The following is a 22,710-nucleotide window of genomic DNA, read 5'->3' on the forward strand; positions in this document are numbered from 1 at the left end:
ATATAAGGTTCTCTTTTTGAATAGACAAAATTGAGTTGAAAATAAAAGTTAAATGCAATTTGATAGTTTATGGATGAAATTGATCCCAAAATGCAAAGTTTGGGGACTAAAATAATCATCTTCATAGTTGTAGGATGAAATTGATCCTAAAACTAAAGTTTGAGGACCTAAACAGCCGTTTTAAAAGTTTAGGGATTAAATTGAGCCTCGAGTAATAGTTGAGGGACAAAAATGACTATTATGCCTTTTTGATACATAGCTTTTGCTATGCACTTAGATATATGATATATTTAGATACATAGTAAAGTAAGATATTTAGGAAAGCCAAAATGTCTCATAGTTTAGAATAATAAATATCACTATATGAATTATACAATATACTTTATATTTTCATAATGAATATATTTGACTATAAAAATATACTATTTTATGTAAATCTAGTAAAATTTAAGACCATTTGATTTCTTAGGAGTTAGGAATTTTTTATTAGTTTTGGGACATAGGAAATATGTTTATTCGATTTATACTGATAGACGGCTCTGTTCGGCTTACCCTATATTCGGTTTGTTCAGCTTCTTTTTCAGCTGAAACAGTATTTTTCTCTTACAATAATTCAGACAGAAAAGTGTTTTTAGCCAGTTTCAGCCAAGTTTCAGACCAGCGAACGGGGCGAAACCGTTTAATTGGATCTGAATCTGTCAGAGGACTAGAAGCTCGGTCAGAAATGCAGTCCCCCGCTCCGCACACGGCACACAGCTTCTGGTCTCGCACCAAGCCACCAACGACATTACGACAAGCCCATCCAGTTACCACTAGCAACAAAAAAAAAAGTTGATGAGCTAATGAGAGAAAAAAGTTACCACTAGCAAGGGACAAAACAGCTGATGAGCTGATCGCGGTTCCTGCTAAGGATAAGAGAACACCGCTCGCAATCTTAGAGTAAATGACTAGCCCGATGCCAACAAACGGTGGCGTCGCCATCGCCGAGCTCTATCTCCAGCGATGGTTTTTGTCCGGTCCAGGCGTCCAGCCACGAATTCTTGGTGTTTCGGGCGAATCCAACGGTGGCCCATGCCAGAGCAGTGGAACCCCGGAGCCCCTATAAATTTTTAGTCAAAGTTTTATAATATAGGAAGGACTGAAACTTAACATCGAACAATACTCCAAGATATATATTGTTAAGTCTCCTTAAAATTTTTTCTCGATCCGCCGCTGTTTCTACGAGCGTCACGTCTACGGGCTACGGCGGCTCGGATAGCAATTAGGAGCAGCCGCCGAGTCGCCGAACCGAGGTGGAGGCGCGCCGTTTACTGCTCACGCTGTGCGGTCTGCGCCGTGGTTCTGCTGGTCCTTTTGGATGGATTGCAAACTGGAATGCGTCGCCACCGATCGATTGGTTTCGCCTTTTCCTTCGCTTTGGAGACTGTCCTCATCTCGCTTCTTACAGTGCTCCGAGCAACACAGGACTGTTATAAAGGAAAGGATAGTCAATAGTAGGAGTACTTCCGTAGCGTTTTGGTACATCCGTACATGTTACTGGCACAATTGCACAAAGGTTAGCGTACAGAAAGATCTGAGAATCTGACATTATGATTGATCTGCATGTAAATTCGAATCTTGTTGTAGTATGTGCTGACTGCTGAGCAATCTGGAATCTGGAAATGTTGTCCTTTTAACGAGAAAATACTCTAGGAATACCCAACTCTTTTAACGAACTCCACGTGTGACGGACTTCCACTTTGAAGCTTCACATCTGTGATTTCTGTGATCAGGGAAGTTATAGTGTAATCGTTTCGCAAAAAAAGTATATGGTAAAAAAGAAAGGTAAATTGCGATGTATTCCCATGTTGGATTTCCACTTAGGCTCATCCGCGCATGCACGGTGGAAGCGGAAGCCGATAGACCAGCGGGCCTTTGCATACGTCTCCGGCCTACTTAGGCCCATCTGATCCACTCAGCTCGACTCGAAACCGGACTGGACCTCTGTTCGTTCCAGATGGGGAGGAGGCCGAGAGACAGGCCCGCACGGGCGGACGGCAGGTCCATATGATCTTCTTTGTCCTCCCCAACCGGCAAAAAAAAAAAGAAAGTAATTCACAAGTTCAATTCTTTCCTACACTGCCACTAACTGTTGCTTTTCACAGAAGCGGTATTTTCTCCGTACCGTACATTCCAAACTGCATTCCCACGAAGCATGAATACTCCCTCAAAATCAAGCATCCAGATCTTTTCTCAGGTTTACACATCATATATACCTTCCTAAATTCTGATGGCTCGCTGTCATGGAGTTTGACAAGGAGTCAAGGAGCTCCCCTTGGACATCCCACCATACGTGATTACATGCAGAGAAAGTCTGTTTTGGAGACCAGCCCGTTTTCTCTTTTCTCTTGAGACAGAAAATTTCAGTGCAGGCCTATTATACTGGTGTAATGGTGTTGGGTGCGCTGCTGAGCTGAGCTTGGATGTAGGGCAGCCGTGGACCCTCTGGTGGCCGGAATCAGATATGCTCGCACTCGCTTCCTTGCCACGACCCTGCAAGGAAGGAAAGGAAAGAAGGGAAAGATAGGAAGAGGCAAGCAACCCAACTGCCAGTTGACGTGACCTGCTGCGAAGGGGAGAATGATGTCGATAGGATAGGAAGGTGCTGGGTGGGTTGTGGACGTCAGGCGAATTGAGGTGCGTTCAAGCAACGAACCGATACGACATGCTCACGTTGGGAACGCGGCCTAGCTACCTGGAGCCTGGCTCATCGCAGCACATGGCTCTGCCGTAGAGCAGCGCAGCTCGTACCTGATCCTGGAGCATGATTAGGCAGCTTGCAATTGCAATGCATTGATGGCCGCTAAACGGGTCCATCCTCATATCAGCGCGTCGCGGTCGGCAAAGCGCCGTGGCTTTCTCTGTTCGGTTCCGCCTCTGCAATGCAAGACGACGTAACGTCCAGCAGCGCGTGCGATCATTGCCATCGCTGCTGAGGCCGATGGAGTCGATCTGGATCGGATCCAGGAGCACCACGTGCGCCGTGCTTCCTTTCGCAATCCTCTCCGGATCTAGTACGTAGCGCTATATTCTGCTCGGCGAACCGATAGAACAAGAACGGTGGCTCTCTCGCCTGTTGCTTGCTTCGAGCGGCACGGAACGACAGACCTGCTGCCGGCATGAGATGATGAGAATGAGAATGACATGGGAATTATCCAACGGTGGGCAATGCCAAGCTGGCATGGTAATGGCCGCCCGTATACAGCAGCATGGAACAATCCACTGCTGTTCCTCGACGAACAGGCAGAGCGTTGATTGGGTGATAACTGATAATGAGATGACAGTTTTTTTTGTTTAAGATTAGACACAGGCGGCCGGGACAGTATGTACGTACAAAAATGGAGTTAAAAAAAAGGACCTGTGCCCATCGGTGGGCAGCTCTGCACTGCTGCTTTTTTGGAATTAAAAATAAAAAGTCAACCTAGTATTAGGGCAGTCCCAGTAAAAGAAATTAGTAGTTTCTATAACATAGGATACCGCAAAAAAAAAAAGTACTGTTTTTCAACCTATGATTTCTATGAGTAATAATTATTTTCTTTTTCTCTCTCCCAACTCTATCTTTTCCTCCAATGGAAGTGCGGCACGAGCCCGCTAGAAACTGATGGTTTCTCCTCAATGGCGATTTCATGGTTTCTTGGTGCCTTGGGTCAAGAGAAGACCTGATTTCTTCATGAGGAAACCAATTTCTAGAATTTTTGCTCTCTTTCTTCATTAATTACGTTGCCATGCCAACGTTTTGCCTACGTGACAAGTCATTTAATGAGGATAGAAACCCTCGTTAATACATCGTTGGGACTGCCATTATTAGTACGAGTCAACGTAGCCCTCCAATGAAGAAACAGTCAACCGGCCTCTGCGCCGGCCGATTAGCACAAGAGCAGTTTGGTGAGCCTCAACTCGTGGAGCGTGGCAGGCGGCAGAAGTCCACCATGGCGCCACCCAGCGTCCACAGGGGTTGGTTGTTGGGCAGGCGGCATTAGCCAGCCCAGCCATGAGCCATTAGTGACTAGTGGGCCAGCCTAAACCTGGTGGGCCGGGCGGGAATGGGATTATCCCCAACCAACCCACTCGCTCTCGCTCCCAATCAGCAGCCTCGTGACGCTCCGGCCTCCGGGGCCCATCGACCAGACGTCCAGACCGAGCGATGCCGACGGCCGCCACCGACAAGCAGGGGAGTGGCAAGCCGACACTCCCGGGATGCACGCGCCCGGTTCACTGCGCCGTGGCGCGGAGGACCCGCCGCGCACCGAACATCGTCGTCGTCGCGGAGGGGGGGCGCCGGGCGCGCACGCACTTATTACTCCCGCCACGGGCCCACTCGCACCGTCGCCCTCACACCGTGTGTGCCCTTGGCCTAATACTACTCTCCTATTTGCATTTGCAGTCACTCCTTGGATCATGCAGCCTAGTCGTTTCATGGTAAATAATCGTAAATTATTTATATGAAAGAAAAATACTACTCTAACTTATAATCCACCATCCTGTACGGTCTTGGCCAACTTGGTACCGATAACCCTTTTTGCCCCAATTAAAGCATCGCCATTTCTTCTTTCTGAGCCCCGGGAGGAATAGCAACATCTTAAAAGGGCAAATCCACGAAACTACCAAACACTCAGATCGGGCATTTTGGTCTAAGATCTCCCGAGTAATCTAACCCGTACTACGTACTGTATAGCGTATATTATATTATAATTACGTACGGTCGTCTAATGCGAACCCATCTCCTCCGCTTCCGCTTCCGCTCTGGACACACTACACAACAGGTTGCACTCCACTCACACTGCGCTGCCCACCCGCTTTTATAACGCGGCGAGCCCGGTGCGGAGGCAGAGAAGAGAACCCAAGGGCGCGCTTCGCCTCCCGTCCCCTCACTACTCTTCGAGATCCGCGCGGAGGGCCACCGCGACAGCTCCGGTCGGTTCCGGCGAGGTACCAACCCACCGCCTCCGCAATCCGCATTGCTGCTCCGTTCTCTCTCCTTGCACCTGCTTGCTGTCCTGGATCCGGCACAGCTGGTTCCGTCCTTCCGCCGATGAGCTAGCTAGCCAGCGAGCGAGCTGCCGGATTAGCTATTCTTTTATTCTTCTTCATTTTCTGGAATCGGACATTGATTAGTGAGCGTTTTGCGCCCAGCTGAGAATCAGCTCAATTGGAAGATGCGGTAGCTCTCCGCGGAAGGAACAGAACGGGTTTTTTTTTTTATGCACACGCTTTACTAAATTTCTTTCCATGTTTGGCCACGCGGGCGGATTTCTCCGCGTTTTCCCGTGTTCTTATACCGGGAAAGAGCCGCTGTAGTAGTAGCAAACAAGAAGCTAATAGCACCAACAACGGATCTTCCTTCCGTTGTTGCTTCAGTAGATCCAGCGTTTCCGTCTTTAGATCCAGCAGCTTGATTTAAACCCGCAGCGATTTTAAGTTCTTTTGTGGTTTGCTGCTTCAGGTGCCGCGCGGCTGTAGCAGCCTAGAGCAGACAAAGCTGCGATTTTTGGGGTTCTTGGTCCAGCGGTAGTTGGTGGAGATAAACCGCGTGAAGGCTGGTGATCCGGTACATGTTCGCCAGGCACTGATGGCATTTGGCCGAGGTGGGAAGATGGACGGCCGCCGGCCGTCCTCATCGTCGTCGGCGTTCTGCACGACCACCACGGTCGTCGTCTTTGTGGCGCTTTGCCTAGTCGGCGCGTGGATGATGACATCGTCCACTGTCTTCCCGCTGGAGATCTCGTCGAATAAGAAGCCGGCGGTGGTGAAGCAGCAGCCTGCGCCTGTCAATTTCGGGGCGTCACAGGAGGCACCATCAGGCAATGCTGGCGAAGGTTCTGAGAAATTTGAGGACACAGACAACAACGATGCCACGGTCCCGGAGGAGCCCAATAACAAGGATGCCCCTGAGGAAGAGAAGTTCGCTGAGAAGCCTGAAGAGAAGGAGCCGGAAGTGCCGACAGAGAAAGCGGAGACCAAGGATATGTTTGATGATGCAAATGGGAAATCAGAAGGGCGGTCAGATGACTTGAAGAATGATGGTGATGGGGAGAACGGGGAGAAGAAAGGTGATGAAATCACAAATGAGAGTGAAGATGAAAAACCTGATGTTGAGAGCAAGGACGATCAAGAAGAGAAGCCTGAAGGTGATGTCACTCAGGAGGAGCAACCTCAAATAGAAGAGAAGGTGGAAGAAAATGGAGAGAAGGATCAGAGCTCTAACTCCAACGAGGTGTTTCCTGATGGGGCCCAATCAGAGCTTCTGAAGGAGTCAAATACCCAGAATGGTTCATTCCCCACACAGGCTGCAGAGTCAAAGAATGAAAAGGAAGTCCAAGCGTCATCAAAGTCTTCAGGTGATGCGACCAGCTATACCTGGAAATTATGTAATAGTAGTGCCTCGACAGATTACATACCTTGCCTTGACAACGAGAAGGCTATCAAGAAGCTTCAAACTACCAAACATTATGAACATCGTGAGAGGCATTGCCCTGAGGAGCCTCCTACCTGCCTTGTTCCACTCCCAGAAGGATATAAACGCCCAGTTGAGTGGCCAAAGAGCAGGGACAAGGTGATTCTGTCTATTCTAAATTGTACAACACTGAATCATCTTTAGTTGACCAAGATCTCTGTTTGCTTATTACAAGTTGTGCTGCTTTTTGCAGGTATGGTACAAGAATGTTCCTCACACTAGGCTCGCAGAGTACAAGGGGCATCAAAATTGGGTTAAAGTCTCAGGTGACTACCTCCTGTTCCCTGGGGGTGGGACTCAGTTCAAGAATGGTGCCCTCCACTATATTGATACTATTCAGCAGGTATATATTATCATCACCATCCTAGCATCCCATATTAGTCACCCATTAGACTTATATCTGTCTCACTTTTGAGCATCAGTGATTGATTCACTAGTCGACAATCATAATTTGTCAAATGCCACCCTATGGAAATCTACAGGTGTTGAGGACAGTTTGTATGTGCTAGACTAAATGACATCAGGCTTTCACAGCCAGCCATGTGTTTTTTCAGCCTCTCATTCCGGCGGATACAACTTTCCTTTTTTTAGTCTCATCCCTATATTAATCTAGCAAATAAGCTTAGTACTGTACCATGATAATGAAAGTTTCATGTTGTGTCTTTGAACTTGATATTGTCACACTTGCTTTCATCATATGCTGATTAAACTGCCATTCACAGGCACTGCCTGATATTGCATGGGGCAAACGAAGCCGCGTCATTCTAGATGTCGGTTGTGGTGTTGCCAGCTTTGGAGGGTACATGTTTGATAGAGATGTGCTTACCATGTCTTTTGCTCCGAAAGATGAGCATGAAGCTCAAGTACAGTTTGCATTAGAAAGGGGAATTCCAGCAATATCAGCTGTGATGGGCACCAAGAGACTTCCATACCCCAGCAGAGTCTTTGATGTCATTCATTGTGCTCGCTGCAGGGTCCCTTGGCACATTGAAGGTTTGTCTTGTTGGTGACATGTCTTCCTTTCTTTTATTCATTTGTTATATAAGTGAATCTTATTGCTGACTCCTGCTACTTTTAGGTGGCATGCTTTTGCTGGAATTGAACCGCTTGCTACGACCTGGTGGTTACTTTGTCTGGTCTGCCACTCCTGTTTACCAAAAGCTCCCAGAGGATGTTGAGATTTGGAATGGTATTGCACTAACTGCTGAGTTTAGTTTCACCCTAACTGAATGTCACATATCAAAACTGCATACCATCACTTTGAGAAGTGTAGATCCATAAGTAGGGTAGCTGGTAACTCGAAATACCATACAGCCTCCCATCTTTAATAAGTCATCCATACCAAATTTATGTTTCGTACACTGCAACACATAAAGAAAAGATCAGACTATTGCTTGTGTGTACTTCCCCCTTTCTTGTATAGCAACTACCGGCAGAACAAATTCAGCAGTTCATGAGTGAAAGTACTGAATAATCCTAAGTATCAGGGGTTAACTTCTTTCATTGATGGGGAAGGATTGCATTTGTTCAAAATAGATGCTATGAACCAACTGTGCAAAATTGAATTATATTTCTAACATAACATATGGCTACTTAATCTTTTCAGCGATGTCCACTTTGACAAAGTCCATGTGCTGGAAGATGGTCAACAAGACTAAGGATAAGTTAAATCAAGTTGGTATGGTCATATTTCAGAAGCCAATAGACAACGTTTGCTACGAGAAAAGATCCGAAAACAACCCACCATTGTGCAAGGAATCTGATGATGCAGACGCTGCTTGGTATGGTTTCGGTTCTTTGAGAAGAACATATTTTCAATGCGGTGAAGTGCTTCTCTACTTTGCTTACACAACCTTTTGATTTGCAGGAATGTACCTTTGGAAGCATGCATGCACAAACTGCCTGTTGGCTCGAAAGTTCGAGGATCAAAATGGCCAGAGTTTTGGCCGCAAAGGCTTGAGAAGACCCCTTTCTTTATTGATGGTTCCAAGGTTGGTGTCTATGGAAAGCCTGCAAATGAAGATTTTGAGGCAGATAATGCTCACTGGAAACGGGTTGTAAGTAAATCGTATGTGAATGGCATGGGAATTGACTGGTCCAAAGTGAGAAATGTCATGGACATGAGAGCTGTGTATGGAGGGTAAGTAAATGGTTGTCTTAGTTTCTTGGGCATGTTTCTTTTTTCTTCTTTTTTTTTTGTTAATTCAGATCACAAAAGGGCGGGCCTGGTGCAAGCGGTAGAGTCTTACCGCCTGTGGCCGAAAGGTCCTGGGTTCAAGTCGTGGTCTCCTCGCATTGCACAGGCGTGGGTAAGGCTTGCCACTAACACCCTTCTCCAGACCCCGCACAGAACGGGAGCTCTCTGCACTGGGTACGCCCTTTTTGTAATTCAGATCACACTATATAACTACTAGTTAACCAAGCTGGCACATAGCTAGCATAAAACATAATGAGCAACTTGTCCACCATAAGTCATTGAGCATTTTTCTTTCTTTCTTTCAGTTAAGCTGGAGAAATTATCTTTCTTGGTTTTGGTTTTAAAATTCTTTTTTTTTTACTGAAGACTGTTGACAAAGAGAAATGCATTTTAGCACCTTCTTCTGGACTAATGCTTTATATCGTTGCATGGCAGTTTTGCTGCAGCTCTGAGGGACCAAAAGGTCTGGGTCATGAATATTGTGCCGATTGATTCACCAGACACACTGCCCATCATTTACGAGCGTGGCTTGTTTGGTATGTACCATGACTGGTGCGAGTCTTTCAGCACTTACCCAAGAACGTATGACCTTCTGCACGCGGACCATCTATTCTCAAAGCTCAAAAAGAGGTTTGTATTTCGTGTTCTTCACATTATTCTATCCTTCTGGTATATATACCGGTGAGATGTTAAGTTCTTAGGATCATCTAGGTGTAGATTAGAGGATGAATCCGGTTCTTGTTTAGTTCAATTCAACCTATAACTTGATACAGAGAGGGAGACAGTGAGAGAGAGGGAGATGTAGGAGTGGCTGACCGTCGGCTTTGGGGAAGGATGAGCCGTCCATGTCGAGGTCCAGTCGGTGGCGTCGTCCGGCGGTGGTGGATCTGGTGGCGGTGGTGTCGGGGTAGAGGACGCAGTGGAGTCCGGCATGGCGTAGACGTTCGGCGTGGCGCAGAGGCAGTGATGGCGCTTCCCGTTGCTGGCAGCACCCCTCTCGATTGGTCTAGGTTTAGGAAGTAGGTGGGACGTCTAGCTGCTCATGTAAACCTTGTATCATGTGCCTTGCCCCTACCTGCTTCTATATGGTGCTGCGCAACGGGGGCTCAACAACCTTGGTTTGGTTGGATGCCTCCGATTAGGGCACTGGATGAAGGCCCGACTCGACCGTTGGGCCGAGTCGGATGAGATCAACACTAACAATCCCTCCCTTGATCTCACCTCATACTTAAACTTAACTTTCTTTATCTTTTTCTCATTTCATCACAGATCAGTGCATTGAGCGTGCTTCATCGTCACGGTCAGTTGCCATTAGATTTAACAGTTACAATGCACCTCTCTATTTTGAAATAGATATTCAACTAGGCTCTTAGTATCCAGAAATCACAGGCTTTCCCGTAAACCCATGTCGACTGTGTGTTCTCTGAATGCACTGGGTGGTAAGCCTTTGGTAAGCGGATCTGCAAGTACTTAATCGATACTTATGTTCTCAATGCTTTCAAAATGATTCTAGATTTTTTCCTTTACAACATATAACTTAGTGTCAATATGTTTGGCAGCACACTTCATGTTGTGTTAGGAGTTAACTTACTTTAAATGGTTATTGCTGTTGTCTATCATTGTTAAATCCGGGTACAAATTCTCTTAACCTCCTTTTGCCTAAGCCTTATGTCAAGCTATACTATGGTATGCATCACTGATGACACCATAACTGTTTTTTTTGGAGCTTTTCCATAATAATATTCCAACCGCGAGTGTTAGCAATTGCTGTGGATTTCACTACACATCTCGCCAAGACTTAACATCTGTACTCTCAACCTTTTGAGAGTTCTTGTTCTTTCTTACTCAGCATGAGGTCTATGATACTTTGCAAAATTCAAGACATTTTTAACTCCATTCCAATGATCTATGTTTGGACTGGACTTTTGCCAAAATATTCTGAATACGTAAACTACGTCAGGGTAAGTTCTTATTTGTACTTATACACTCAACAAGCTTCCAACAGTTGAAGCATATGGAACCATGTTCATTTGATCGATCTCATATCGGTTTCTGGAATACTTAAAATTCCCAAAACTATTATCCTTGACTATAGGAGCAGGTGTAGGTTTACTCGCATGCATACTTTATTTCTTTAAAATCTTTTTTAAGTATTGCGATAGTCCTAATACCTCATTTTCTTCTATCTCGTTGAATTTCAATTCCTAGAACCAATGACGCTTCACCAAGATCATACACATTGAAACTTAAGGACAAAATTTCTTCTTCAATGACAGATTAACATCACTGCTAATGAGTAGAATGTCATCTATTCACAGGATATGAAAAATGAATTTTCCATTCTTAAACTTCGCATAAACGCTATTGTCCTTCTCATTTTCTTTTAAAAAAAATTTAAACTTTTTTATTATTTCATCAACTTCAAATACTACTGTCTAGAGACTTACTTTTAATCCATAAATGGATTTTTACAGGTGGCATCCCTTATGTTCTTTTCTTCCATGATAAAACCTTTTGAGTTGTGCCATGTAAACGTTTTTCATATAAATCCCCGTTGTGGAATGCCGTCTTTACATCCATCTGATGTAACTCCAAATCTTAATGCGCCAATAACACCTCCGGCAGCGGTGGATCCGGTGGCGTCGACGTCGGGGTAGAGGACGCAATGGAGTCCGGCGTGGCGTAGACGTCCGGCGTGGCGCAGAGACAATGATGGTGCTTCCTGTTGCTGGCAGCACCCCTTTTGATCGGTCTAGGTTTAGGAAGTAGGTGGGGGCATCTAGCGGCTCAGGTGAACCTCGTATCATGTGCCCTGGCTCCCACCTACTTCTATATGGTGCGGCGCAACGGGGGTCCACCAACCTTGTTTTGGTTGGATGCCCCCCGATCAGGGCACTGGATCAAGGCCCAACTCGACCATTGGGCCGAGTCGGATGAGATCAACACTAACATGAGACCCATAAGTTCAAGCCTACTGATGTGATTAGTTCAGCAAGAAAACAATAATGAATTGTTGAGTTTGACAAGTTTCTTTGATATGTACAAGTAGCATGTTTGCATGCTTTATGCTTCTTGCAACTAAACCTGTGTTGTTTACCTGCGGTGTTTCAGATACTAAATCTGTGTTGCTTGTTTACAGATGCAAATTGACGGCAGTTTTTGCGGAGGTTGATCGTGTATTGAGGCCACAAGGCAAACTGATTGTGAGGGACACTGCGGACACAATAAACGAACTGGAAAGCATGTCCAAGTCCTTGCAGTGGGAGGTGCGGATGACCTACACCAAGGGCAACGAGGGCTTGCTCTGCGTCGAGAAGTCGATGTGGCGGCCCAAGGAACTTGATGCAAGCACGTGAAATATGTGTGTTGAAGAAAACTGTTACCAAGTAGGGTAAAATTAGAGGAATTTTCTCTCTAGATATGCCTATGATTCTTGTTGATGCTGAAAGGACAAACCCTTTGGTGTAACTGTAGAATAAAACACATCTGTTTCCCCCCATTTGTTGTTTCACAACGCAGCTGTAAGATAGTTTGTTGGAAATCACAGGTACATTCAGTTCAATTGGGCACCTTGTCCAGTTTGTCGGATAGCAGTTGAACAGTCCTGTGTGCATATGCTATATTTGAGCTGTTGTACAAGTTGTTTACGTAACACCCAACAGTCTACAGTGACATGCTTGGTGCTACCGAGCTGCTGTCTCTGTGACTAGGGCTGTGCAAAATACTCGCGGCTCGCAAACTTGCTCGACTCGTGGTCGGCTTATCTTGGCTCGTTTTAACTTTTTTTATGAGTTAAGCCGGAAGTCTAGTTCGCTATTTTAACGTACTAGCTCACGAGCTGAAACAAGTTGAGGCCTATCAGCCTACGACTGTGAATCTAGAAGATGATGATGCTGGCTTAGAAGTGTACATCTATTTTATTGGTACGTAAACCTTATTTTCAGTTTTTTCATATAAATTTTAATTTTATAATTGTTATGATACTTAAATGTTGATTTTATGTATTGTTTTCTAGAGAGAAGATGATGTTGCTGACATTGAATATGTGGATTTTTCTAAGGTCCCGTTTAGATCCAATTTTTTTTGGATTTTGACTACTGTAGCACATTCGTTTATATTTGGCAATTAGTGTCTAATTATGGACTAATTAGGTTCAAAAGTTTCGTCTCACGATTTCTCACCCAACTGTGCAATTAGTTTTCTTTTCGTCTACATTTAGTACTCCATGTATGTGCCGCAAAATTCGATGTGATGGGTACTGCGTAAAATTTTTTGAAATCTAAACAAGGCCTATGTTTGTGGTGGCAAGATACAAAACTGTTCAGGATGCGGCATGGTTGGAAGAGGTTCAATGCAGAGAAGATAAAACTGCAGTAAGTTTTTTTTTGTTGCCTTTTTTTTTGTGTGTCTCGGCTCTCACTGAAATGCAGCTACACATGGATGGTTTTCCCTTGTACATAATACAGCTATCAGTGCAAGTGTATCCTTGTCACTTAGCAATTGGCATCTCAGATGAATCTAGTGACTAGTGGTCTAGTAGTTGGCCATGTCCGAAATAAGAATCCGGGCAAGCCAGGCCGCTGGTTCCTGCAACCTCGATTTGTGCATCTGAAGTTCTGAATTGAAGGGTCTTCTATGGTCTTGATTCAAGGCGTAAAGTTTTGAAGTGTTATATCAGATGTCCTGAGATGTCATATGGGGTGTTCGGATACTAATAAAAAAAATTACAGAATTCGTCAGTAATGCACGAAACAAATTTATTAAGTCTAATTAATCCATCATTAGCGTATGTGTACTGTAGCACCACATTGTCAAATCATAGACTAATTAGGCTTGGAAGATTTGTCTCGCAAATTAGTCGCAAACTGTGCATTTAGTTTTTTTAGTCTATATTTAATACTCCATGCACGTGTCAAATATTTAATGAGATATGAAGTAAACTTTAAGGGAGGAACTAAACAAAGCTTAAATAGCTAAATCTGCCTTTCCCATCGTCCCATGTCTAGAGATCATGGCCCTGTTCGGCTTACCTTATATTCGGTTTGTTCGACTTCTTTTTTCAATCGGAACAGTATTTTTCAGTCAGTTTCAGTAAGTTTCAAACCAGCAAACGAGGCCAATAAACAAAGAAATATGTGCACAAATTTAGGGATACTACAATCAGTCGGTCGAAATGTCGAATGTTTCGACTTAAAATTTCTCTCTCACAGACGGGGCAAGAGTGGCGCCCCCGCCCCGCCACTAACACAGGAGAGCAGCGAATGGTAAAGCGACGAGACAAATGAATGTGGGAAGAAGGTGTTGTGAAGCAAGAAGATTTGGAACCTGGAGACGTCTGGAAGTGTGGGTCGCCCCATGGCCATGGACGCCACAAAAACGTTGGGAATTTGGAAACGTCTGGAACTTTCTACGCAGCATTTTCCTCATTCATTCACAGCGTGAGAGGAGAAGCGATCCTCTCCGGGCCCAGGAAACATTCGGCACCCGTGCGCTACCGCTGCCAGAGTAGTTGGTTACGTGGAGCACGTACGTACAAACATTGAACCATCCATCATATCCATGGTCCATAGAATAGAATGGGATCAAAACAGTTGTCGACAAAACAAGAAAAGGGCACCGGGCCGCCTTGCTTATATATACTAGTGAATGCCACGCGCCTTCGCACGCGGCGGTAAGAGAATAAGCTCAGGTTTTTTAATGTAGAGTTTTCATGTCATATATGATGTACTACCGTACATATTTGTGGCGATGTGATAAGCTGAAACTTACAGGATGCTTACATTACATGTAAAAGTTGTGGTAAAGCACATACGTTAGATGGTTATATTCTACAAAGCTGGGAATGTCTTAACTGTACAATTCTAGGCTGCATATGTTAGGCAACGATATATGTAGTGGTACTGCTGTGCACATGAGCATGCATATTATACATAATAAATAAGCATCAGGTAGCAGTTGTGCAGATGCTGATGTCAATCTTATTATCTGGCAATACCTTGTTGTTCTATTCGAAGCATCAGGGGCTGATGGATGAATCTGTGTATGCATATAGATGTGTGAGTTATATGTGGTATATAAAGTATATGATAAAGTTGGCAAATGATGAGAGACAATCGGTGTACCTGATTCTTGGTAGCGGCACATGCCCTCGCTGTGGTGACTGCATTCAGATATAGAACTTGTAGAACAGTGAAAAAGAGGTATAGAGTGTTGGGCTTATGAAGTGTTTAGCTGATCTATTATTTATATCTATTTTAGTTGTACCTGCTGAATCAGATAGAGCCGCGTCATTTTCATGGTCACCGTAGTCTGCCGGCAGGCAGTCGTAATCAACTAAATTTTCTGGGACTGAATGTACGTGTGTGGCGAGGTGTGTGGAGGGAGCGGGGTTAGAACCAATAAGGAACAAATGTAAATAAAAGTTTATAAAAACAAAGGATCTGTGATGTTGAGGCATACCTAGTCTTGCATCTTATTCTTCGTGCATGATCTGCATGTTGAAGTCATCGTCGGAAGTGAGATCAATTGGTTGCAGCGAAATGGGCCATTGGGATATTGGTACGTGTCCATGGCTGCTGCCGCTGCAAAATCAAAGGCATTTGAGAAGTTTGCATGTGAGGTGGCTGTGTTGGCAAGTAGGGATGGTATAAAGAGAAGTAATAAGGCAATGTTTTAAATTTAAGGCTATTTTAATCTTGCAATATTCAAACAAGAACTCTTAAATTTACGAAGCATTTCATGTCATGGATTCAGTAGGCATGAACCTATGGATAAATTACAGGCTATGGTTGAGAGATGTTTATGGGAATCTTGGTGGTTGGAACCGGAAGTAATTTTTTTGACTCATTTGTATGTACAGAAAGCGTTCCCACATAAATAGATGTCTATGTTTTTATCTATTTATAGCGATATTTGTGTTCCAAGGTGTTATGAAAAGGAAGGTGAGTGCATGATTGTTATCTCTGTTGCTTGTCAGATGACATACCTGAGGATTGTTTATGTCCAGAAGACGACATGGTGTATGGCCGGCATTTGAGAAATTAGTGCCTGAATCTGTAGATTCTGTCAAACAATCAGAACGAACCATGCTAGTCAATTAGCCTTTTTTAAGAGGTTTTTAACCAAACGAGCAATACAATAGAACATGGACATCTTCTAATACCATAATAATAAATCCGTTATAATTATGTAACTACTTGTAGAACCAGAACAAATGCTTACGAATGTTTGGGATAACTACAAGCAAATACAAATAGTAATTAGATGTGATTTTTCTAAAATACATCTCCAATGCAACAACCAAAGAGTTAAAACATATAAGAAACTTTTATGGGACATATCTTCAATTAATATAGCAAAGAGCCAAACATACGAGAAACTTTTACGGAACACATCTCAAATGCAAATGGATGAGATTTTAGCGATTGAGGATAAGCACTAATCCTAGCATAATAGGAGCTTGGTCTATGTCACATGAAAATGGACAATCCATAGATGCCAAAACTCAAAAGAAGAGTTTCATTAGGACAGTTTAGATATACAAGAACATATACATATCAGAACCATCACCAAAATTTTGTGCACTGTCTCGTAAAGGAAGCACTTCTATCAGATGGCTAAGAAGAGATTCTGGCTACCTCTAATCTCTAGGTATCCATGATCTTGGCCATCAAATAATTTTAGTAAAGCTATATAAGTACCGAAATTAGAAGTAGTCCAGTTAGAAGTTGAAGCGCTATTTGTTTAGGAAATCTAATGGCAAAACTATTTATCAACACCGATAAAGCACTATGGCTTTGACATTCCCCATACTTTACTGCTGCTCTAAGTTGGCCTTTCTACTCTTGTATCTTTCTGAAGCGTTGGAAAAAAATAGTCCAAGTCAAAACTGTAGCAGGCAACCATAGAAGAGTAACAGGCTTCTTAGGCTTGCTAGACATTATCTTGTTAATAAATACAACTCTGCATCTATGGATTGTCGATGTTCCAGCTCTACAATTATATGCACCACCAATGTATAATTTATTATTTCACCAAGTTTAAAGAACTCTGAACATATATAAGTATAAGAAGAGATTCTATAAATGTGCTATGTTCAAACAAACAATGCAACAATATTCAAAGATCTATTGAACATTAATGTTTATCCTGAATTCTTGGAATCAGTTTGTGGCTCTCAATTGTCAGTGACCATTTAAAACTTGTCAATTTGCTAAAATCTCATAATTGTTCTTACAAAGTTGGTAGCACCATCAGAAGATTAGAAAAAGGTAGGATCTGTGAAACTAAATCTATATATGACCTGACATGGTGTGCTTTAAATATCGACCATAATATTGTGACAGTAGTCGGTGGCAGCATCAGGAAATTAGAAAAAGGCAGGATATGTGAAACTCAAGCTACATTTGATCAGGCGTGGTGTGCTATAAATATAGACTGCATTTAATAGTGGTACAATTTTGTATACATATATAAAAAAAGCACAGTTGCTCTACTGCAGGCCACAAGCATAGGAAGAATCAAGATAACGATATGAAGGCTTACGAAGATGCCTCTCGGAATATAGCTTAGCCTAACACCATGCGTAGCAACTTCAATGTGTTTCTGGGACGTAGGCCTGATAAAACCACCAAGTGGTTAGACTATGGGAGCAAACTAAAAAGTATATGGATACCTAAAATCTTAATATAATGAACCAAAGGAGATAATCATCTTTATCACAAGGATTATTACATGTAAAGATGCAAAAGGAGACTCTACTATTAATCCAACCTCGTTTTCCCCATGATCTATGAAATGGAACTGCAGCCAAAAAGATGCAGATAATCAATTTAGGAAGAAAAGGAATAGCACAGATAGACCATTGCAGCATGCATTTGGAGTGGAGTTTTTTTTTAAAAGAAAAACACTGAGAAGACATACACTTTAGTAGATGAACTGCCATACACTTTAATAAATGAATTCTCATACACTTTAATAGATGAACTCATGACATCATCTAATATTTGCAGCAAGATGAAGCATAAAATCTGAGTAATCTTGCTTGAAGCGCTAAAAGAACTACATAATACAAAGTAAAGTATCTAGTTGCTACCTTAACAGTTTCAGAAGAGGAAACAACGTTGTGGTGCAGTGGTGGACCTAATGTTGTTGCAGAAAGGTCAGAGATAAGCTCTCTGTTGAACTTCTTGCCAACTAAGAGCAATTTGTGTTGGGTGGCTAACGTACTCGTCATTCCTGCTGCCCTTGTAGCAACACAAACGGTGACACAAGCAACTTTCATGCACAGGAGGGCACCATGATAATTATACTAAAATGCACATCAATGAATCTATACATTTTCCATAAGAAAAATATAGTGCTATGGCAGCCTGCTCATAGCAAAAAATAAAGTGTCAGCTATAATACATTACCAGCCAAACATAAATGAAGAGAACAGAATACATGAGCATCGGGATAGGCTAAAAAGACACAAGGCATGATGTGTAATTTCTTTAGCCTAAGATATTTTAGACTTTTAGCTGCCACCATAAAATGAAGGAAACATTATATATGGGTGTGTATATGAGTTAAGAGGCAACATAGAACCAGGATGTAGTGGTAGAGTGGTTTGATGTAGTTGCTCTAATAGATATTTAGCTACCAGCATAAATAAAGAGAGTAGGAAATATAAGCACCGGGATAAATTAAAAAGGAACAAGACACAGCGTGTCATCTAGATAGCATAAGATGTTTTAGATTTTTAACTACGACCGGAAAAGAACTAAACATTATATATAGGAGTACACAAAGTCATTTTGTATTAGAATAAACCCCCTCATTTAACAATGTCTAATAGTTTTTTTGATTGATGCGGCGATATGTGGATGTTGTCCCAAAAAATTGAGAAACTAAAACCCTCGACTATCAATTTTATTCCAAATCTCAAAAAACATGAATATAAGACCATAGAGCAAAACGACGTGGGACTCGTACAACATAACAGAGCACATCATTTTTAAGCTAAGAGGAAAATAACTATTTCCAACAAGCCTCGACTATCAAATTTCAAAGAACATAGATATAAGACAATAGACCAAAAGAGCACGAGACTTGTAGAGCATACCAGAGCATATTTCCAACGAGCCTCAAGTTTCAATTTTACCCCAAATTTCAAAGGACATAGATATAAGACAATAAAGCAAAAGGGCATGAGACTTGTAGAGCATACCAGAGCATTATATTTGAGGTAAGAGAAAAATAATTTCTTCCAACCACATAGGATCTGCACAAAAAGTAGTAGATAAGTATCACGGTTTGGGCATATGAATGAATCTATGAAATCATGCATGCTAAAATCGCAGGGAAACTCCTCGTACCTAAAGTTAGGTAACCCTAGAACGAACTCTTCATACCTAGAGCTGGCCAAAATCCTAACCCTAGAACAGGCAAGAGTGAAGGCAAAAAATCCGATGAAGACAAAACAACTATGAAAACAACACGTAAGTGTGGGGGAGGGGGCGGCGTCGCTTCGGGCCGGCCGCACACAGCGTGGGGAGCCGGCCACGCCGCCCGCTGCCGCATCGGGAGGGAAGGGGAGAGAGAGGAAGGGGAAAGAGAAACGGAGGTGAGAGGCAGGAGATGGAGGGAGAGAGGAGGAGGGGATGAGACGGAGGAGGAGCACGGCCGCCGCGGTCGCGCACCGCTCGTGACTGCCGCCGTCGCCCCTGTCCGCGTCGGGAAGAAGAGGGAGAGAGAGCGAAGAGAGAGAGAGAGAGAGGGAGAGGAGGGGGTGAGAAGAAGAATCAGAAAGGAGAAGCGGAAGTTGCTATATATATTTGGTTGACTGGATTCTGACGAGAAGCGGAAGAAGCAGAGGAGAAGCGAGAGAAGCTAATCAGAAGAAGGAGAAGCGGCTGCAGGCGAAAAATCCGCTTCAAACGATCTGGACCTTCGAACGCGAGATCGGATGGTGAGAGGAATTCAGGACGACGTGGCTAGCCTGGTTGGCGGCTAAAGTCTTATGCTTTGACAATAAGAGATATAGAAAATACGTATATATGTATTTTTGCGTATGTACACTAGTAGTCCTAGGGCAGCGTCCAAAAATGGGAAGGCCGCGCGGGGCCCGTGGGCCACGTGTCTGCCACCTGCCCCGTGGCCAGCGCCCACCTGGGCGCGCACGTGGGCGAACCCCCGCGCGGGCCCCAGCGAAAGAGATGTCCTTTGTTTTTGTTTGGCCCGGCTCGCTCGCTAGGTGCAGGGAGCCGCCGCCGCCGCTGCCGTTGCTGCCTCCTGGGCCGGGCCGTGGGAGAGCCAGCGGGTGAAGGCGTCCAGCGTGCGGGTGTCGGCGCGGTAGTGGCGCTGCGTGAAGCGCATGAGGTCGGCCCAGGTGAAGTCCGGGTACTGCCGCGGCGTGGCGCTGCTGGCCGGCGGGCGCACCACCCGGTCCTCGCGCGGGCACAGGAAGAAGGCCAGCGACCGCCGCTCCTGCCGCTGGTTCACCACCGCGCGGTGCAGGCAGCTCTTGTACCGCCCGTTGGACAGCGCCTGCATGGCATGCGTACATACAGGGGTGGGTTAGTACAGTGCACAAGAACCATCGTGTCGGACGGAAGACGTGATCGTTTTCCGGGGTGTCCGCAACATATATACACTGAAAACAAGCCTTGTCGAAAGCACAGGAAGGATTGTTGCGGTAAATGTAAATCCGCGCTTCTTCTTACTCACTTACCCCATTGGCTCGAAATCTTGGCCGAGGGTGCCGGTGAAGTAGTCCGCGACGTCGGGCGACGCGGCGCCGTCGTGGAAGCCGAAGGACAGGGTCTCCTTCCAGGGGAGCTTGGACGCGAACCGGTCAGCGTGCGCGCGCGTGCTTCTCGGCCAGCGGCAGCCGGAAGAAGTCGCTGGCGCCGTCCAGCGCGGCGTGTCCCAGGGCCACGTCCACGTCCACGCCGTGCCCGCATACCTGGAAGAACCCGTGCGTCGCGCACGCCGCCGCCACCTGCGCCGCGGTGCAGCCCCGCGCGGTCGTCATTGCGCACTGTTATAAACGATACGTAATAAACGATGAAGAAGAGTAGATCAAACACATGAGACACAAGATTTTAATGTGGAAAACCCTCTCAATGTGGAAGAGAAAAAACCACGGGCACCAACCAGCAAATCTTCACTATATCGGGTGAGGTTACAAATGTCAGAGATTTACAACTTGAGGATACCCTAACCTAGGGGCCTTCCCGTATATAAGTCTATGATGCCTATGAGCTAGGCAGACCTGGCTCTTGCCGTTCTTGGGACACCATAAGATGTGCGGGCTACGAGTGTGCAGGGAAGCTATCCGGGTGGGTGGGGGTACTTGTAACAAGGGAGGAGAGCGAGTTCGCGAGCAACGACAAAGACGAAGCTAAAGATGGTAACCGACCCCGATACCCGATACCCGATGGGTATTTGATCCATTAGGGGACGGGGATGTGATCATATCTTTACCCGTGGGCATCTAAATAGGCAAGAATCCATCCCCGACGGGTATAGCGGGTACCGGAACGTTCTCTGTTTACCCGTCCCCGTTACTCGTTGGGGAACCCGACTATTTGAGCTTTCATGTGAGTATTAGGCCCAAATAAGCTCAACATAGGTATTTTGGCCCAAATCTGAATAATCATATATATAGTTTGTGTGTTCTAGGAACCCTAGTTCAATTTTTCCTCACCATCTCCGCTAGCAAGCATAAGCACGCCTGCCTCATGAGCGCTCGTGCCCCTCGTTTCCTCAGTTTGGTCTCTCTGCCACCTTTGCTCGTCCTCCTCGCAACCTCGCTTCTTCTCCTCGGCATCTCCGAGACTCCGACACTTATACCCGAGTGAAGAAGAAATGTCTCCGATTGCAAAGCTGCGGCCCCAAGTGTCCTTATTTATCGGGTATGCAGTACCTGTTGGGTATCTGTTACCCGACCGATGCCTGACGGGTATGGGAATGGGCAAGAATCTATATCCGAGACAGTTAATGAGGACGGGAACGGGATGAATTCTCTGTAGCGAGGAAAAGAACGTTCCGGCGATACCCGACGGGTACATCCTCATTGCCATCCTTAGACGAAGCAGGGATGGAACATTTGGAGGGAGGCACGGCCTCATGTGGGACCCGCCACCCTGAATTAACATGTTTAGTTTGGATTTATTTAGCCTTGATCTTTATTTCGCAACTAAAATACCTTTACAAATCTTTGCAAAAAAAAAAATCATTTCAAATCTCAGCTAAGTACAAACCATGGACGCTTAGTACTATGTTCTCTCACAACACAAAGGAGAGTTCAATTCACATGCACTAATACTTTGATGAAACCTCTAGTTATGCATTTTCTACTTAAAAGATGACTTTTGGAGTTTTGGTTCTTTATCAATCTAGCAAGCTAGTACTATTATGGTTCATGTCCAAAATTGGGTTTCCACTGTTGCTACACTAACATGCTACAATCAAATGATGTGGGCAGCGTATCATATCATCAAACTATAGCTAGTGGAGGAACAACCATGCATAAACATGGCCATCATCATATCACTGCATATCTATTGGCCCAATGTTCCATTATGAATGGCTTCCCACTGCGCACAAAATCCATGTAGTATTTCTTTATACTCCCTCCGTCCATAAAAGAATACAATTCTCATTTTTTTAAGGAGTCAAAATTTAAAGTTTAACCAAAGTTATATAAAAAACTAATAACATTTAGAGATACCCATCACAATCCAACTCGTACTTCTGCATGGGTTAGAATATGAGATACAAGTATTAGACGTTCATATTAAAATTACTTATCTTTGTGCTTTCTTTCTCTCCGTATATTCATTTTTTCTAGTATAACTTGTTGATTATGATAAACTTATATATATATATATATATATATATATATATATATATATATATATATATATATATAAACTTATCTATTCTACACCAAACTGCTATACTAAACAGAATTCAGTATCGTTCAGTAGTCGTGTTTTAGTATTATTCAGTATTTCGTGGTGCTGTGTGTAGT

At 44.2% G+C, this 22,710-nt stretch overlaps 2 protein-coding genes across 2 annotated transcripts; one reads left to right on the forward strand and one right to left on the reverse strand.

The window, feature by feature from the left end:
* The first annotated feature begins 4,801 nt into the window (after nucleotides 1–4,801).
* Nucleotides 4,802–12,280, forward strand: LOC136450948 (probable methyltransferase PMT26). Its single transcript, XM_066451643.1, has 9 exons — nucleotides 4,802–4,968; nucleotides 5,483–6,592; nucleotides 6,687–6,836; nucleotides 7,216–7,486; nucleotides 7,572–7,682; nucleotides 8,100–8,274; nucleotides 8,361–8,633; nucleotides 9,126–9,320; nucleotides 11,830–12,280. Exons 2-9 carry the CDS (start codon nucleotides 5,609–5,611, stop codon nucleotides 12,044–12,046), a joined length of 2,376 nt encoding a protein of 791 aa, XP_066307740.1. The 5' UTR covers nucleotides 4,802–4,968; nucleotides 5,483–5,608; the 3' UTR covers nucleotides 12,047–12,280.
* Nucleotides 12,281–19,922: 7,642 nt separating this feature from the next.
* LOC136455470 (gibberellin 20 oxidase 2-like) lies at nucleotides 19,923–20,706 on the reverse strand. Its single transcript, XM_066455482.1, has 2 exons — nucleotides 20,536–20,706; nucleotides 19,923–20,219 (listed from the first exon to the last, which is right to left on the reverse strand). The coding sequence occupies exons 1-2, from the start codon at nucleotides 20,704–20,706 to the stop codon at nucleotides 19,923–19,925; spliced, it is 468 nt and encodes a 155-aa protein (XP_066311579.1).
* Between the last annotated feature and the right edge of the window lie 2,004 nt (nucleotides 20,707–22,710).

Source organism: Miscanthus floridulus, chromosome 5 (genome assembly GCF_019320115.1).
Source record: "Miscanthus floridulus cultivar M001 chromosome 5, ASM1932011v1, whole genome shotgun sequence".
Taxonomy (NCBI): Eukaryota; Viridiplantae; Streptophyta; class Magnoliopsida; order Poales; family Poaceae; genus Miscanthus; species Miscanthus floridulus.

What these genes read in the sequence shown, in the direction of transcription:
- LOC136450948 (XM_066451643.1), top strand. Translation starts at nt 5,609, where the DNA reads ATGGCATTTGGCCGAGGTGGGAAGATGGACGGCCGCCGGCCGTCCTCA. An exon ending in GGCCAAAGAGCAGGGACAAG is followed by an intron (nt 6,593 to 6,686) that starts GTGATTCTGTCT and finishes TGCTTTTTGCAG; the next exon opens with GTATGGTACAAGAATGTTCC. An exon ending in ATGAGAGCTGTGTATGGAGG is followed by an intron (nt 8,634 to 9,125) that starts GTAAGTAAATGG and finishes GTTGCATGGCAG; the next exon opens with TTTTGCTGCAGCTCTGAGGG.
- LOC136455470 (XM_066455482.1), bottom strand. Translation starts at nt 20,706, where the DNA reads ATGACGACCGCGCGGGGCTGCACCGCGGCGCAGGTGGCGGCGGCGTGC. An exon ending in TGGCCGAGAAGCACGCGCGC is followed by an intron (nt 20,220 to 20,535) that starts GCACGCTGACCG and finishes CATGCCATGCAG; the next exon opens with GCGCTGTCCAACGGGCGGTA.